This window comes from Fonticula alba, assembly GCF_000388065.1.
Source record: "Fonticula alba strain ATCC 38817 unplaced genomic scaffold supercont2.1, whole genome shotgun sequence".
NCBI classification, from domain to species: domain Eukaryota; order Rotosphaerida; family Fonticulaceae; genus Fonticula; species Fonticula alba.
This window is the reverse complement of record NW_009242971.1, coordinates 3632238-3645450: the sequence shown is the minus strand read 5'-3', so window position 1 is coordinate 3645450 and position 13213 is coordinate 3632238. Positions and strand designations below refer to the sequence as shown.

At 63.6% G+C, this 13213-nt stretch overlaps 3 protein-coding genes across 3 annotated transcripts; 2 read left to right on the top strand and 1 right to left on the bottom strand.

Moving 5' to 3' along the window:
- Positions 1 to 8: 8 nt before the first annotated feature.
- On the top strand, positions 9 to 1070 carry H696_00783 (hypothetical protein; the record flags this gene model as incomplete). Its single annotated transcript, XM_009494668.1, has 4 exons — positions 9 to 82; positions 168 to 300; positions 451 to 658; positions 835 to 1070. The coding sequence occupies 4 exons, from the start codon at positions 9 to 11 to the stop codon at positions 1068 to 1070; spliced, it is 651 nt and encodes a 216-aa protein (XP_009492943.1).
- A 1988-nt stretch (positions 1071 to 3058) lies between these two features.
- On the top strand, positions 3059 to 3793 carry H696_00782 (hypothetical protein; the record flags this gene model as incomplete). The annotated part of the gene is made up of 1 exon (XM_009494667.1): positions 3059 to 3793. One exon carries the CDS (start codon positions 3059 to 3061, stop codon positions 3791 to 3793), a length of 735 nt encoding a protein of 244 aa, XP_009492942.1.
- Positions 3794 to 6978: 3185 nt separating this feature from the next.
- On the bottom strand, positions 6979 to 11222 carry H696_00781 (hypothetical protein; the record flags this gene model as incomplete). The annotated part of the gene is made up of 7 exons (XM_009494666.1): positions 11016 to 11222; positions 10816 to 10917; positions 10540 to 10594; positions 10317 to 10362; positions 9998 to 10162; positions 7685 to 7837; positions 6979 to 7491 (listed from the first exon to the last, which is right to left on the bottom strand). The coding sequence occupies exons 1-7, from the start codon at positions 11050 to 11052 to the stop codon at positions 6979 to 6981; spliced, it is 1071 nt and encodes a 356-aa protein (XP_009492941.1). The 5' UTR covers positions 11053 to 11222.
- Between the last annotated feature and the right edge of the window lie 1991 nt (positions 11223 to 13213).

Here is a 13213-nt window from a genome sequence, read left to right as displayed (position 1 = left end):
GAGTCACCATGTCCTCCTCGCCCCTTTTCCGGTTGGGACGCCTGGTGCTGCTGTTCACGATGCTGATCGCGTCGCTAGTCAGGTATTCCCCCCCCTCCAGCCAAGCGCACCCTCCTGGCCTCCCCTTGCCGCATCTCTAACGCCCGGATTCCCCTGCATCGGCCCAGCTTCACCTCGGCCTTCACCCTGATCCTCGGCCCCAACGAGGAGCGCTGCTTCTTTGAGGAGCTGTCCCCCGGCGATCGCATGAGTGTCACCTTCGAGGTGACCCAGGGCGGCAAGCTGGATGTGGATTTCTATGTGCGTTCCCATGCACCCCCTTTGTGGCGAGCCTCGCCCCTGGCATGCCGTCTGCCGCCCTGTACCCTGACACACTTGCCACCGTCGCTGCTGTCGTTGCTGGTGCTTGGGACGGCTTTTCCTCCCCATCGCCCCCATGCACACGTGCAGCTCTACTCCCCCTCCAGCAACATCCTCCACCAAACGGAGAAGGCCACCTCCGAGACCTTCGCCTTTACCTCCTCCGAGAATGACTCCGATACTCCGGGCAAGAACCGCTACCGCTACTGCTTCAGCAACCGCCTGTCTTCGCGCACGCGCAAGATCCTCTCCTTCACGGTCCGCACGGATCCCCTTTCGCGCCGCAACAACCAGAATGGTACATGGACTCCGTTCTCCCGCCCCACCCGCCCGCCTCGCCTCCCGCGACCGCCTCCCCCGCCCAGGCGCTCGCATCACTCTAACCGCCCCCGGGCCTTCTCCCCCCCCCCTACACACACACACACACACACACACACGCACACGCACACGCACCCTTCCTGCGCCTCCTCGTAGTCTCTCGTGATCCCCAGCTCGAGGCCGAGCTGAATGAGCTTCTCCACGGCTCGAAGGCCATTCGCGAGTCGGTGCGGTACCTGCGCGTTCGTGAGGCCACCCATCGGAGCACGGCCGAGTCCTCCAACTCTCGCATCAAGTACTGGTCCATCGCTCAGCTGGTCATCCTGCTGCTGGTGGTCGTTGTTCAGTTTGTCTTCCTCAAGCGCTTCTTCGAAGTCCGCCGCACCGTGTAGACCGGCTCTCCTACCACTTGGCTTTCCCTCCTCCCCTCTCGGCCCCATGCGCTCACGCCTTTCAATGTGCCGTCCTCTGCCCCGAGGAGCGGGACAGGCCAGGAAGCGAGAGAGAGAGAGAGAGAGAGAAGTGAGCGAAAGTGGCGTACCAATATCGCCCCCACCACATCTGGCCAGGAAAATACATCCAAAACATCGTCCCCCACCTCAAGAGCTCGTGTGCCACATGAAGAACATGTAACAATCTATATTCATCCATGCACATGCACATATGTGCCAACACGACATGGGGGAGGGAAGGGGGACAATGAGAGAGAGGGAGAGAGAGAGAGAGAGAAAGCAAAAGAAGCACTTGAATCAGCATGGAACCGGCCAAAACCCAGCTCCTGCTCTATGGCGACGAGGGGGGGAAGTAGGAATAGTATAACAATGGCACATCGTGGCGAAGGGCCGAAAGCACGGTGGCCTTGTCGGTCTTGTTGTCGACGGCCAACTGCTCAATAGCCTCATCGAAGGCCTGTCGGCCGGTCTCCGCCGAGTACAGCGGCCAGTGGCAGAAGAGAATCGCCACTGCCTCGCGAATCTCCCGCTGGTGGGCCCGGAATTGCTGGAAGTCGGGGAAGATCTCCCGCATAAGACTCGACATCCGTGCAGGCGACATGCCCAAACGCTGGGCCATATCTCGGACAGTGGGTGTGGGTATCTCCCGTGCCATGGACAGAATCTCTCCATGAATGTGCATAGCACTGGGAGACCCATTAGCCGCTGCACCTTCAACGACCTTCGAGTCCCTTGTATTGTCACCGAAACTGCTGCTGCCGCTGCCGCCGCCACTGCCGCTGCCGCTGCTGCTGCTGCTGCTGCCCCTGGTGGCAGAGGTGGTGACAGTGGCGCTGCCAGTGCTGTCGATGCTCGTGGTGTCGGGGTCAATGGCGCTGTCAAAGTCGCTGCCGCCGTTGTCATCCTGATACAAGCCGGCCGCATGCAAAACCTTCCGGACTTCCTCCACTCGGAGATTTAGCTCCTTGGCAATGAACTTCATCTCATCGGCCTTCTCTTTGGTAATGCCAAGACCCATCTCCTTGAAGCCCGGGTTGACGAGGCGCAAAACTGCATCATACAAGTCCCCGCCCGGGGCGAGACGATCCGACATGAGCAGCCCCTCGGCCGCCAGCAACCGCCGGGCCACCTGCTGCGATATCCCCACCCGAGCGGCCGCCTCCTTGATGACCGCGACCCGGGGAAGGGCGCCATCCATGGCCTGCAAAAGCGGCTGCAACATCGACTTCTTCATGCTTCGACGGTGTTGATGCATGTCGGGCGCATGCTCGCGCAACGCCGCCCGGGCAATGCCCAACGATAGGTTCAGCTCCTCGGCCATCTGCACCACCGGCATGTGCGTATTGTAGGCCATGTCCCGAAGCCGGGCAATCACCTCCGGCGCCATGCGCCGCGGGGGCTTCTGAGCCATTCGAGCAGCCGCATACTCCGGCACATGGTGCTCGAGCAGTCGAGCCAGGGTGACCTTCCCGATGCCGGTGGCCTGCGAAATGCTGTGCAACGTCGGGGGATCCGGACGTCGGGCCATCGCCAGGGCCAGGGCCTCACTCTTCCGGGACACCTGACGCGAACGCAACAGCCCGGGGAAGTGCTCGGCCAGGATCTGACGCAAGCGCGTTCGGCCTACCCCAGTGGCGCGAGACAGGCCCAGCACCGTGGAGTTCGAGCTGGAATTGTTGACAAGTTGAGACAGCTGATGAATCAGCTCCGGGCCCGTGTGGACCATCTGCCGGGGAACACGATCCGGCATATCCCTCTGCAGTAGCTGCTGCACAAGCCGGATGGAGATCCCAGTCTCCCGGGCAATTTCCGTCAGATATAGCACCGGCTGGGTTTTCCGGGCCAAAGCCAACACCTGGTTGACCTGACTGTCGGACAGGGAATCCAGAAGCCCCCGGCGCCGGGCGGGACGATGCTCGGGCAGGTGAATGCGGATGATGGTTCGCACGCGGGGCACGGAGATGCCCACTTGCTCGGCAATTTCACTGTACGTCAGTGGTGGGCTGGCCTTCTGGGCCAAATACAACGCCCGGTCCACTTGGGCTTGGTTGATGATCCAACGCCGGCGAGTGGACAGGCGCACCGCCTCAGCCAGCAGCCACCGGGCCAGGTCCTCGGAGGTATTCAAGTGCGAGGCCACCTGGGCCGGGGTGATGGTTGGCTCGACCTGCAGGATGGCCATCGTCTGGTTGATGAGCTCCGGCGGCAGGGGAGATGCTCGAATTGTGCGCCGCACGTGCAGCACAACACGTCGCGCCACAAACAGCGGGATATCCAACGAATTGGCCACATCGGACACTCGGACTGTCGGGTCCGCCCGAAGCAGCGCCATTACCTCGTTGACCAGCTTCTTGTCCAGGGGGGTTGCCCGGAGGGCGGCTCGACTCTCGCGCAAGGCCCGCCGAGCCAGGTCTATCGGCAGGTCCAGCTCCGTGACAACGTCCTCAAGGCGACTTAGGGGCTTTTCCCGGAGCAGGTCCGTCACGCGACCGAGCACTTCGGGCGGAATGGGCGGCGTGCGGATAGACCGCACAGAGCGTCGGACCAGCGACAGCGGAGCATCCAGCCGCTTGGCCATGACGGCCAAGCTCAAATCCGGCTCCTGCTCCAGCAGCCGTGCCACATCCTGCTTGAGCCCCTCGGGGATGGGCGGCCTCTTGTAAATGTGCTGGAGCCGGTGCCAGGCATTGAGTGTCCCCCATTGGGAGGATGACAAGACCATCTGCCGGGCGTAGGACACCGAACACCCATGCATGAAGGCAATCTTCCAGAAGGGCAGCCGCTCCTGGTTGGTGGTCAACTCCATCAGGGCCGCCTGCAGGCTGGATTGCAGGGCCTTTTCCAGGGCCGGCCAATTCGGCAAGGTCCCCGGGCCAAAGCGCTCCAATGTCGGCATCACCCGAGATACCGCCAGCCCGGCACGCAGACCCAAATCCCGGGGAGTGGGTACCGGAGGGACATCCCCCTTGTCGGTAGCCGACAGCTCGGTCGGAATGACGATCTCCCCCGCCAGCCTGAGCAATTCCTGCTGCTCTCGGGTAGCGAGACGCAGGGAGTACTTCGGCAGGCTGAGCGGCGGCGCGGTGGCTATGCTACAAGCCGTGCGGAAGGGAATGCCCATCTTCTCGGCCGCTGCCTCCACCGACAGGTCCGGATTCATCTCCAGTAAATCCGCCAATTGACGCTGCTCAGGGCCAAGAGACAGCCAAGGCAGCGGCATCGGGATGCCCACCGAGTGGCCAGTCAGGATCTGCCACAGAACGTGTGGCCTGATGTCATGATGCGAGGCCAGCTGCTCGATGTCGAGCTTCGGGCTGGAAACCAGGCCGGTTGACTCGTCGGCACTGGCGATCACATCCCTGGCCGTGGCCTGCACCGTGGTCAGAACCCGATCAACCACCCCGGGCATCAGGCTGAACATGGCCCGGGACAGGGCCACAGGCCGGAGCAGGAGGTCCAGATCGAAGGCCGAGCAGCCCAGCAGGGTGGTCAGCATGGCTCGCGAGTGCAGGGGATCCACAAGGATTCGCCGCACGGCCTCGGCCAGCTCCGGTGCCCGCGAAGATGCCGCCGTATCCAGCATCAAGAAGCCCGGGACCTCCGCGCGGAGAAGCTCCAGGACCGCATGAACTGGGAGGTTGTGCTGCACACTGAGGGCCAGGATAGAGGGGGGGTCGGAATTGGTGGCATCCCCGAACGAGGCGGCGGTCACCGCCTCCTCGGCTGTTTGGACAATGAGCTCGCGCACCTCGACCGGCGTCTCAAGAAGAAGCTCGGCGGCCTCCTGCGCACGCAAGGCCGCCAGGGCCCCGACCAGCTCGCGCTCGACCAGGCCGGCACTCTCAAACAGCTGGCCGATCGGCAGCGTGTCAAAGAGGTCGGCCCCGGACAGCTCGTCGGCCAGCCAGTTGTTCACGCGGATGCGCGCAGTCAGCCAAGCCGGCAATCCATGCAGATCCCCCCGGAGGAGGGCATGCCCAGGCAGGTGGATCAGAATGAGATTCGCCACACGGGTCAGGGACAAGTCGGCCACGGCCGCCAGGTCGGCCAACGTGATGCCGGGCTCGGCGGCCGCCATCTCAAGGACCTGTCGGTATTTGACCACCGACTCGCTGGCGGTCGCGTCGAAGAGCGCCGCATAGGGCGTGTGCAGCTCCAAGAGGGTCGTAAGTTTGTCAGCCGGGACGTCGAATTCCATGGCAATGTCTCCCAGAGACATGCCATACTCAGGGTCGCGGGCGAGCTCCACACATTGGAATGCGATCCAGGGCAAACTCAAGCGCGGGGCTTCGGTCAGGGGCGGAGCATCCCGCCGGAAGCCCGGGCCCAGAGATGATGACCGTCCATCAGGGAGATGGCCGGCACCATTTCGATGGTCCAAAGCCGCAGATTGAGCCTTGGGATGTGGGCCCGCACCGGGCTCCGGCCGGGAAATGCCGCCCGAGCCCATGGACAGGGTGGAGTCGGAGCGTGATTCAAGATCCGAGCCCCGGTCCGACTCGAGATCCGACTCGACGTCCGACTCGAGGTCCGAGTCCAGCTCCGACTCGAAATCGAAATCCGAATTGAGATCCGACTCCAGGGCCATATCCAGGTCGAAGCCGGAGCGTGAATGCGAGTAAAGCCCGACCATGTGCTCTTCGGGCTCCTCCTCGCTGGCGGAAAGAAAAAAACCCTCACTCATACTTCCATCGCCATGGCCATCGCCATCATCATTGTAGGGGGACAAAGTGCGGGAGTTCTCATCCGGAGAGGCGCCAGGACCGCTGGCACTGGTGCTGGTGGTGTAAAAGGCAGCCCCAAGCGGCTGGGAGCGATGGTGGAAAGGACGTCCATGGTAGGAATTGGGGCCCATACGAGACCCAAGCCCTTGAGGAGACCCGACCGCCAGATTGCCCGGAGGCCGAGGCTGGAGCTCGGCAATTGATGCCATCGGCCGGGGCGCGCCCAGCATCTGGCGGCAAAGGGGCCACGGAGCCCGGCGAAGGACCGACCGAGACAGGAGGCTCATTTCAGTCACGGTCGGGGAAGAGGGAGGTGGGATGCGGAGTGGAGGGGCTTGAAGGGGATTTTGCGCTCGGGAGGGCGGGCAGCAGCACGCGAGGCCGAGAGAGATACAGGGAGAGGTGCGGGGGGGGGGGGGGGGAAGGGGGGCAAGAAACGAGGGAGGAGGAGAAAAGACAATGATGTTCGGGAGGAGAGGGCTAGCTGGCCATCTTGGGGGAGGAGGGCGAAAAAGAGGCTGCACAAAAACCAGGATTTGAACTGCCCACGAATGATCGAGCGTGCTGGAACCCGGTCAACTCCCACACCGGGCGGGGGGGGGGGGAGAGTGGGAGCAAGACACTACATTCAACGGGCATCGGTGTGCAAACTTTGTGATGTGTATTAAAAAAGATCCGATAGATGGAGAGAGAGGAAAAGGGGGAAAGAGGGCGTCGTGGGTGCGCAGGGAGGAAGGCAGTCGTTGCCGCGCCCGAGAGGGGGGAGAGGAGAGGGGGGCACCACTCATGGGCGAAACGTGGCAGCGGCAGAGGCCAACCGAAAGAGACTGACGTGTAGTTGGCTCCGACCCCCGCGCCCCTCCCCCCTACCTCTGACAGGATCACTGCGTGTAGGAGGAGAGGGGGCAGCAGGAGAAGGGGGACACACAGACCAACAAACGGGCACATCATCACACGCTGGGGGCCATGGGAGAAGAGCGTCCCCTGGGGATGAGGAGCCCGATCGATGCTTGGGTGTGTGTGTGTGTGTGTGTGTGTGTGTGTGCGTGTGCGTGCGTACGTGCGTAAGCGCATGGATACATGCACATAGGCGCCTATGCCCTGATAATGCACGAAGCTGGGCTTTAACCCTTGTGGTAGTCGGCCAGCTGGGCATCCAGCTCCTCGATGGTCATGGTGCGAGGCTCGTCGGCACGGCGGGCAGCCTTCCCAGCCTTGCCGGCAGTCGAGGCAGGGGCGTTGGCCCGGGGCTTGGCCTTGCCAGCCTTGCCGGCGCCGGCCGCGGCATTTCCGGCACCAGGGCGACGGGCAGCGACAGTGGCCTTGCCAGCAGCAGAGTGGCCGCCAAGGGGGCCGCTGTTCTGACGGCTACCAGCGGCGGCCGAGGCCAGCAGCGGCTGGAGCAGAGAGAGGAGAGCCGCCGGGTTGGGAGTAGCCGCCGAGGCATCCACCGGCATGGGCTTCAGGGCCACACGGAGCTGGCGACCATCAAGGACAATCCCGCGAGACAGGTCGCTAACGGCGCGCTCGGCGTGCACCGGGTTGCGGAAGTTCACCTGAGCATCGCCGATCGAGCGCCCATCAACAGTGTGGAAGATGGTGACGCGACTGATCGGGCCGAAGCTGGAGAAGAGATCCTGAGAATGTGTGGTGCGCCGATGCGTGTGGATTCATCCGTTGAGGGGACGACATGACGGAGTGCGAGAGGTGAATATGATGCATGGCAGTATGACAAGAGACGGGGAGGTCCTTTCCTCCTTCCTCTTCCTGCTCGTCCCGAGAGAGAGAGAGAGAAAGAGAAAGATGGAGGAGCAAGCAGAAGGGACGCACGCGCAGGTCCGCCTCAGTCACAGTGTACTTGAGGTTGGAGACCAGGACGATGGAGGAGGCACGGGGAGCCTGGCCGTCGGGGCGCTGCTGCTGCTGCTGCTGCAGAGTGGCCGCAAGGGTGGACATGAGCTGCTGGTTCTGCAGCAGCTGGTGCTGAGGGGGGAAGACGGAAGGAAAGAGAGAGAGAGGGGGGGAGGAGAGAGAGGGAGAAAGAAGGGGGAGGGAGGCGCGACCGGCACCAAAGTGGGAGGTAAGAACGACAGGGCAAACTTAGAAGGAGAGGGAAAGGGAGAGGAAGGGAGGGAGGAGGGAGAGATGCTGCAGGCACGCGCGCATGCGCGAGTACACCTGTGTGAACATGGGGGAGACCACCCAGCCGCCGTGGGACCAACACCAGAAAGAGATGACGCAAAGCACACAGAGCCACAGCCGTCGAGATGAGGAGGAGAGAGAAGAAGAGCAGGGAGAGCAGGGAGACGGCAGTGCATAGCATGCAGAAGAACATCACAGGCGAGGGACAGAAGCCGAGGCGGGGGAGGGCAGCCTCGACGTTGCCCCATTTCACTGTGGCCTCATGGATATGCACAACATACATGCACGCGTGCAAACACCTACACAAACGTGCACATAGACACACACATGCATGCGTACATGCACGCATACGCGCATATACGATACACGGTCTCCCATGCTCTCTCTCAGGGACCCCCCCTCCCACGGGGGGAGAGGAGGCAGGCGCGCGCCTGCCAAAGACACGGGACAGGGAGGAGGACATCAGCGTGCGCCGACATGCATGTGCACCCCTCTCGACCGGCTGGGCAACCCACGCCAGGAGAGGGAGAACGAAAGGGACGCCGAGCAGTCGACCTGTGCAACTGGGCTGAGTCCATCCAACGACCGGTGTGTACAGTGGCTGGCGGCCTTGCAGCTGGTGAGAGAGAGAGAGTGTGTGTGTGTGTGTGAACACCCCCCACATGCATGGCTGCATGTATCTCTCTCTCTGTCACAAGCAAGGAATACGCCCTCTCCCTCGAGGCCGGCCAAGGGCCCTCCAGAGAAGGCCGGCCAATATGGGCGCAGAAGTCCGCACCTGCGCGCATGCATGCGGATATACACACACATGCACGCACGCAGAATGGGAAAGGGAGAGGTGCGTCCCCCCATCATCTTGTCTGGGGACCACACACAGCCAAGACCACGCTCACCTGGTATGCGTGCGTGGAGTGTGTGCGCGCGTGCGCGCGCGGACGAGCAGATGCGAGCCTACGCGAGTACATAGGTATGTAAACCCTGAAGCGAAGCATACATATGCGTGTGTGCGTGTGCGTGTGCGTGTGCGTGTGCGTGTGCGTGTGCGTGTGCGTGTGCATGTATCCGTGCGCTTGCATGTGTCCTTTGAGGAGGAGCGTCGGTGCAGGGACACACATATGCACATGCTGAAGCATACGCCAGGGAGCTGCCAATAGAAACGATCGAGGGGATGCATAATCACCCGGGCGAATTCCATCGGTTGCCGCGGATGTGTGTCGCCGGGCTCATGGAGCCGGAATAGGCGCGGGGCCCCTCATTTTCCTGCATCATGACCCGTTGCCATGCCAGAGAGGATGACGGACGGTAGTTCGAAGGGGCCCCGTTCAGAGACTCAAGTGACCTGTGGCTCTGGCATCCCCTGATTAACATGAACACCAAGGGGCTATTCGGCTGCATCATCCCTCGCGCCGATCTTGCTGGCACTTCTTCCTGGCAAACGCCGATACCGGTGCCACTGGGACACACGATCGACAGATCTCTCATCGGATTATGCGCAGGGACCCCGGGCCACGGGGACGTCCCAGGAGAGGGGAAGCGAGAATGGAAAGGGGGCATGCGCTCACTCAGGCACATGCACGCACATGCACAGACACACGCACATGTAGACGCACACGCACACGTACACACATACACGCACGCACGTACGCACGCACGCACGCACGCACGCACGCACGCACGCACGCACGCACGCATGCACGCGCACATCCATACACAGGGAGAAGAGGGCCAGACAGTACAATCACTCACATACTCGCGGCCCCCGGCGTGAAGCGTGCACGCAAGCGGGGGATAGAGAGGGAGAGAGATAGACAGGGAGGGAGAAGAACCCATAGAGGACGGCGCTCGATAGCGCCATGGGTCTCCGACAAGGTGGGACCCGGGCCGGTGGGGCTCGCAGGCAGGGAAGAAGGAGCAGAAGGAGGGGAGGGTACGAGCATACGGGGGCGCGCGTTCACACGCGCGCCAGCGCAACGCTCGAAGCTAAGAGAAGGAGAGACATACGTTCTGGAAGCGGGGGACGGGCGCGCCGGGAGAACCGACACGGCCGCCGGACGTCGCCACAGAGGCGGGGCTGGGGCGGCGGTTGCGGTTGCGGCGGGCGCTGGGGGTGGAGTTCTGGGCGTTGCTGTTGTTCTCGGCGTTCTTCTTCTGGCGGGCGGCGCGCTCCTGTGAGCCGGTGTCAGTCCGGAGGGGAGTGAAGGGGGGCGGGGACGGGGACGGGGACGGGGGGGGGCGAAGGAGGGAGGAGCAGGGGTTAGACACAGGACAAGTGGTTGCGGCAAAAGGAGAGGGCTGGCGATATGACATGAAGAGAACGAACCGCGGAACGACGCTCGGCAAGCAGCTCGTCGAGGGACTTGTTCATGCTGCAGGGAGAGGGAGGGGGAAATAGGGTGCAAGGTGTCGGGGCGTCAGACGGCTGCCCAGGCTCAGCGGCGGGAGGAAGAGAGGCAAAGCAGGGGGGGGGGGGGGCTGCGCGCGAAGCCTCCAGCTCGGCTAGTCGCTCGCCCAGGCCCTCGGTCTGGTGGATGGCTCGGTTGTACACCTCAAGTTGCTGGCTTTGCTGCTCGGAGAGGCTGCCAATCGACTCGATCTCGGCTGAGACGCCGACAGGATGCCCAGCAAGAGGAGGCGGAGGAGGAGGCGGGGGGCGAGAGAGAGGGAGGGAGAGAGAGGGGGGGGGGGGGAGAGAGAGAGAGAGAGAGAGAGACAAAACGGAAGGGAGGCGCACGTTGGAGAGGGGGGGAAGGGAGGCGTGGGAGAAGGGGGGGGGAGGGGGAGGGGGAGGGAAATTTGGAGTGCAGCGGAAGGAAGCAAACCGTGGTGCTCTGAGCCTGGCTGGCGGAGGAAGGCGGGGAGGCGCGTGAAGAAGCCCATTCGCAAGTGCGGCTCAACACAGCCAACCACATTCACACCGGAGGCTGAGCATCCAAACAGCGAGGATTCAACAGCTGTCAACAATCGGCTCCGCCACGTTGGCGCCCGGCCCCGAAGAGGGAGCGAAGAGCCGAGAAGACACCGTCGGAGAAGCAGCCCCCACACCACAGGAGCCCCATGACTGCTCACGCACGGGGCACATGGCAAGCCGCACATCAAGAAGGACGCCTGGAGAAGGGGAAGAACAAAAGCAGGTCGTCCGTTCGGTCCACGGTGGGCGCGCGAGAATGGTCTCTCTCCCCCCCCCGGGGGGGGTGCTTCGAGAGAAACAAGGGGCGTGGGGTCCGACCAGGCGGCAGGCTCCCGGACAACCCCGGCTGGGAAAAACGGCCCATCGCCTCCTATCCCCGGCCCCTCCCCCCCCCCCCCGGGGAAGGCAAGGTCTGACGGGCGCGGGCAAACGAGCGAGCGCGCGAACGTTGGAGGAAAAATGCGCGCGCAATCGCTAAAGTGAACGGAACGCGAAGTGTGGACGCGTGTGATTCGCGTGGCACATGACCGTCCCAGTTACGCCTGGTGATCATCGAATGCTGTTCCATAACCATAATCCACGGACCACACCGGGCGCCGTCCGGGGGGGGGGGAACCCACGGCGTCCAGGCCCGGACGGTCGGTCCTAAAAACACCGACAAGGCTGGCAGACCGGGGGAGGGAACGGGGAACCCGGCCTGGGAGCCGGGCCGCCAGAGGGCGCGGAGCGGGGGCAGGGGAAACTAAAAAAGACCTGGCCTCTGTTGAATAAATAATGGGCCTTGTATTTGGGGAAAGACACACAGGGCCGGGGTGAAATGTGCGAGTGCTAGCATTCAGCGCGCTGGAGCCAAGTTCCGGCTGCGGTCGTCCCCCAATTTACGGTGGTGCCCGATTCCGCCCAGAGCGCCCGAGGCCCAAGGTCCCAGCGTGCTCCTGTATCCCCCCGCCTGAGGGGGCAGTCACACACACACACACACACACACACACACATACACACATAGACGCCCAGACACACTTCAGAGCGGGCCCGCGTGTCGGCTCCTTCCGTTGGGTGTTTTTGCTTGGGTGGTCCCTCGGACTGCGGGCGTGTTCGAGTGCACGTCGCTCTTGTACGCCGATCCTCCTTCTCCGTCCCAGAGAGGGACACAGGGTCGGGGCCTGTTTTTCGCAGGGCGCCCGTGTCTCCCCTCCTGCCGCTTGCCTCGCACCCCCGGGTCCCCTTGTGGACGGGGACGGAGGGGCGACGACTGCGTTTAGGAAGCACATGCCTGGCATGCGCGCGGTGGCCCTCACCACCCCGCCCCCCCCCCCCCGCCGGAGCTCCGGCTATGTTCCTGATAGGTAAACATTCTCACCCGTTGGAGTTTTTTTTCATTATTTTCCCGAGGGTCTCCCACAGCCGGTCGAGCGCGGATCCCAAAGCCCCCATTCTGTTGTGGGAGACCAACCGAAGGCTGTGCAATTCCTGGCGGGGGGAGGGGGGACGCCCGCTGGCCTGGCTCCGGCAGAGGACGTGTTCGCGACGATGGGGCCATGACGACTGCCCTTGGCCCAGCCGAGATATGCGCCCGATGCGCCCTTCATTCTGCAGGGGGCGAGCGGGCGGGGGCAAGCAGGGGGGCCACCAGCCTGGTGAATTTTTATTTCCTCGCCCATGGGAGCTTCGTCTCCCTCTCTCTCCCTCTCTCTCTCTCCCTCTCTCTTGGCCCCTCAGCCTGAAGCTGCCACCGTTCGAGGGAATTCCCACCGGCATAGGGCGTGGAACACTACCCCCCCCCCCCCCCGCCTGGGACTTGGTCCGGGGCTCGGAATATTGACCACCCCGGCCTGGGCTTTCTCGGGCCGGGCCCGCCGATTTTCCGACGGGGGCCCCGTTCCCCCGCGCATTAGGGTGCCCCGATGCCCGCGGGTGTGAGCGGACGCGCAGCCACGCGCCCGAGCGTGTACACACGCGCACACGCACAGACGCAGACTTGCCGCGCTTTGGTGCCGGCGCGGCCCCCGCCCTGGCCGCAGGCATCCGAGAGGCGGCTGCTCTGCACCTCCCGCCACGCCGTCCTGGCCCCCGGGGGTGAACTGCTGCCAACGAGAGGGCCCCGCCGCGGGATCGCTGTGCGCCTGCTGCCTCGGTGGCTCGCCCCCCGTCGTCGGAGCCTCGACGGGCTGCCGAAAGCGAGGGCCAGACGAACGGGCCACGGGAAAGGCCCGCGCCCGCCAGAGCGACCAATCCATGCCGTTGGCGCCGGATACGCCCATGCCCGGTGCTAGCGCACAGATCCGCAGGCGATCCTTGATGCCAGTTGTCCC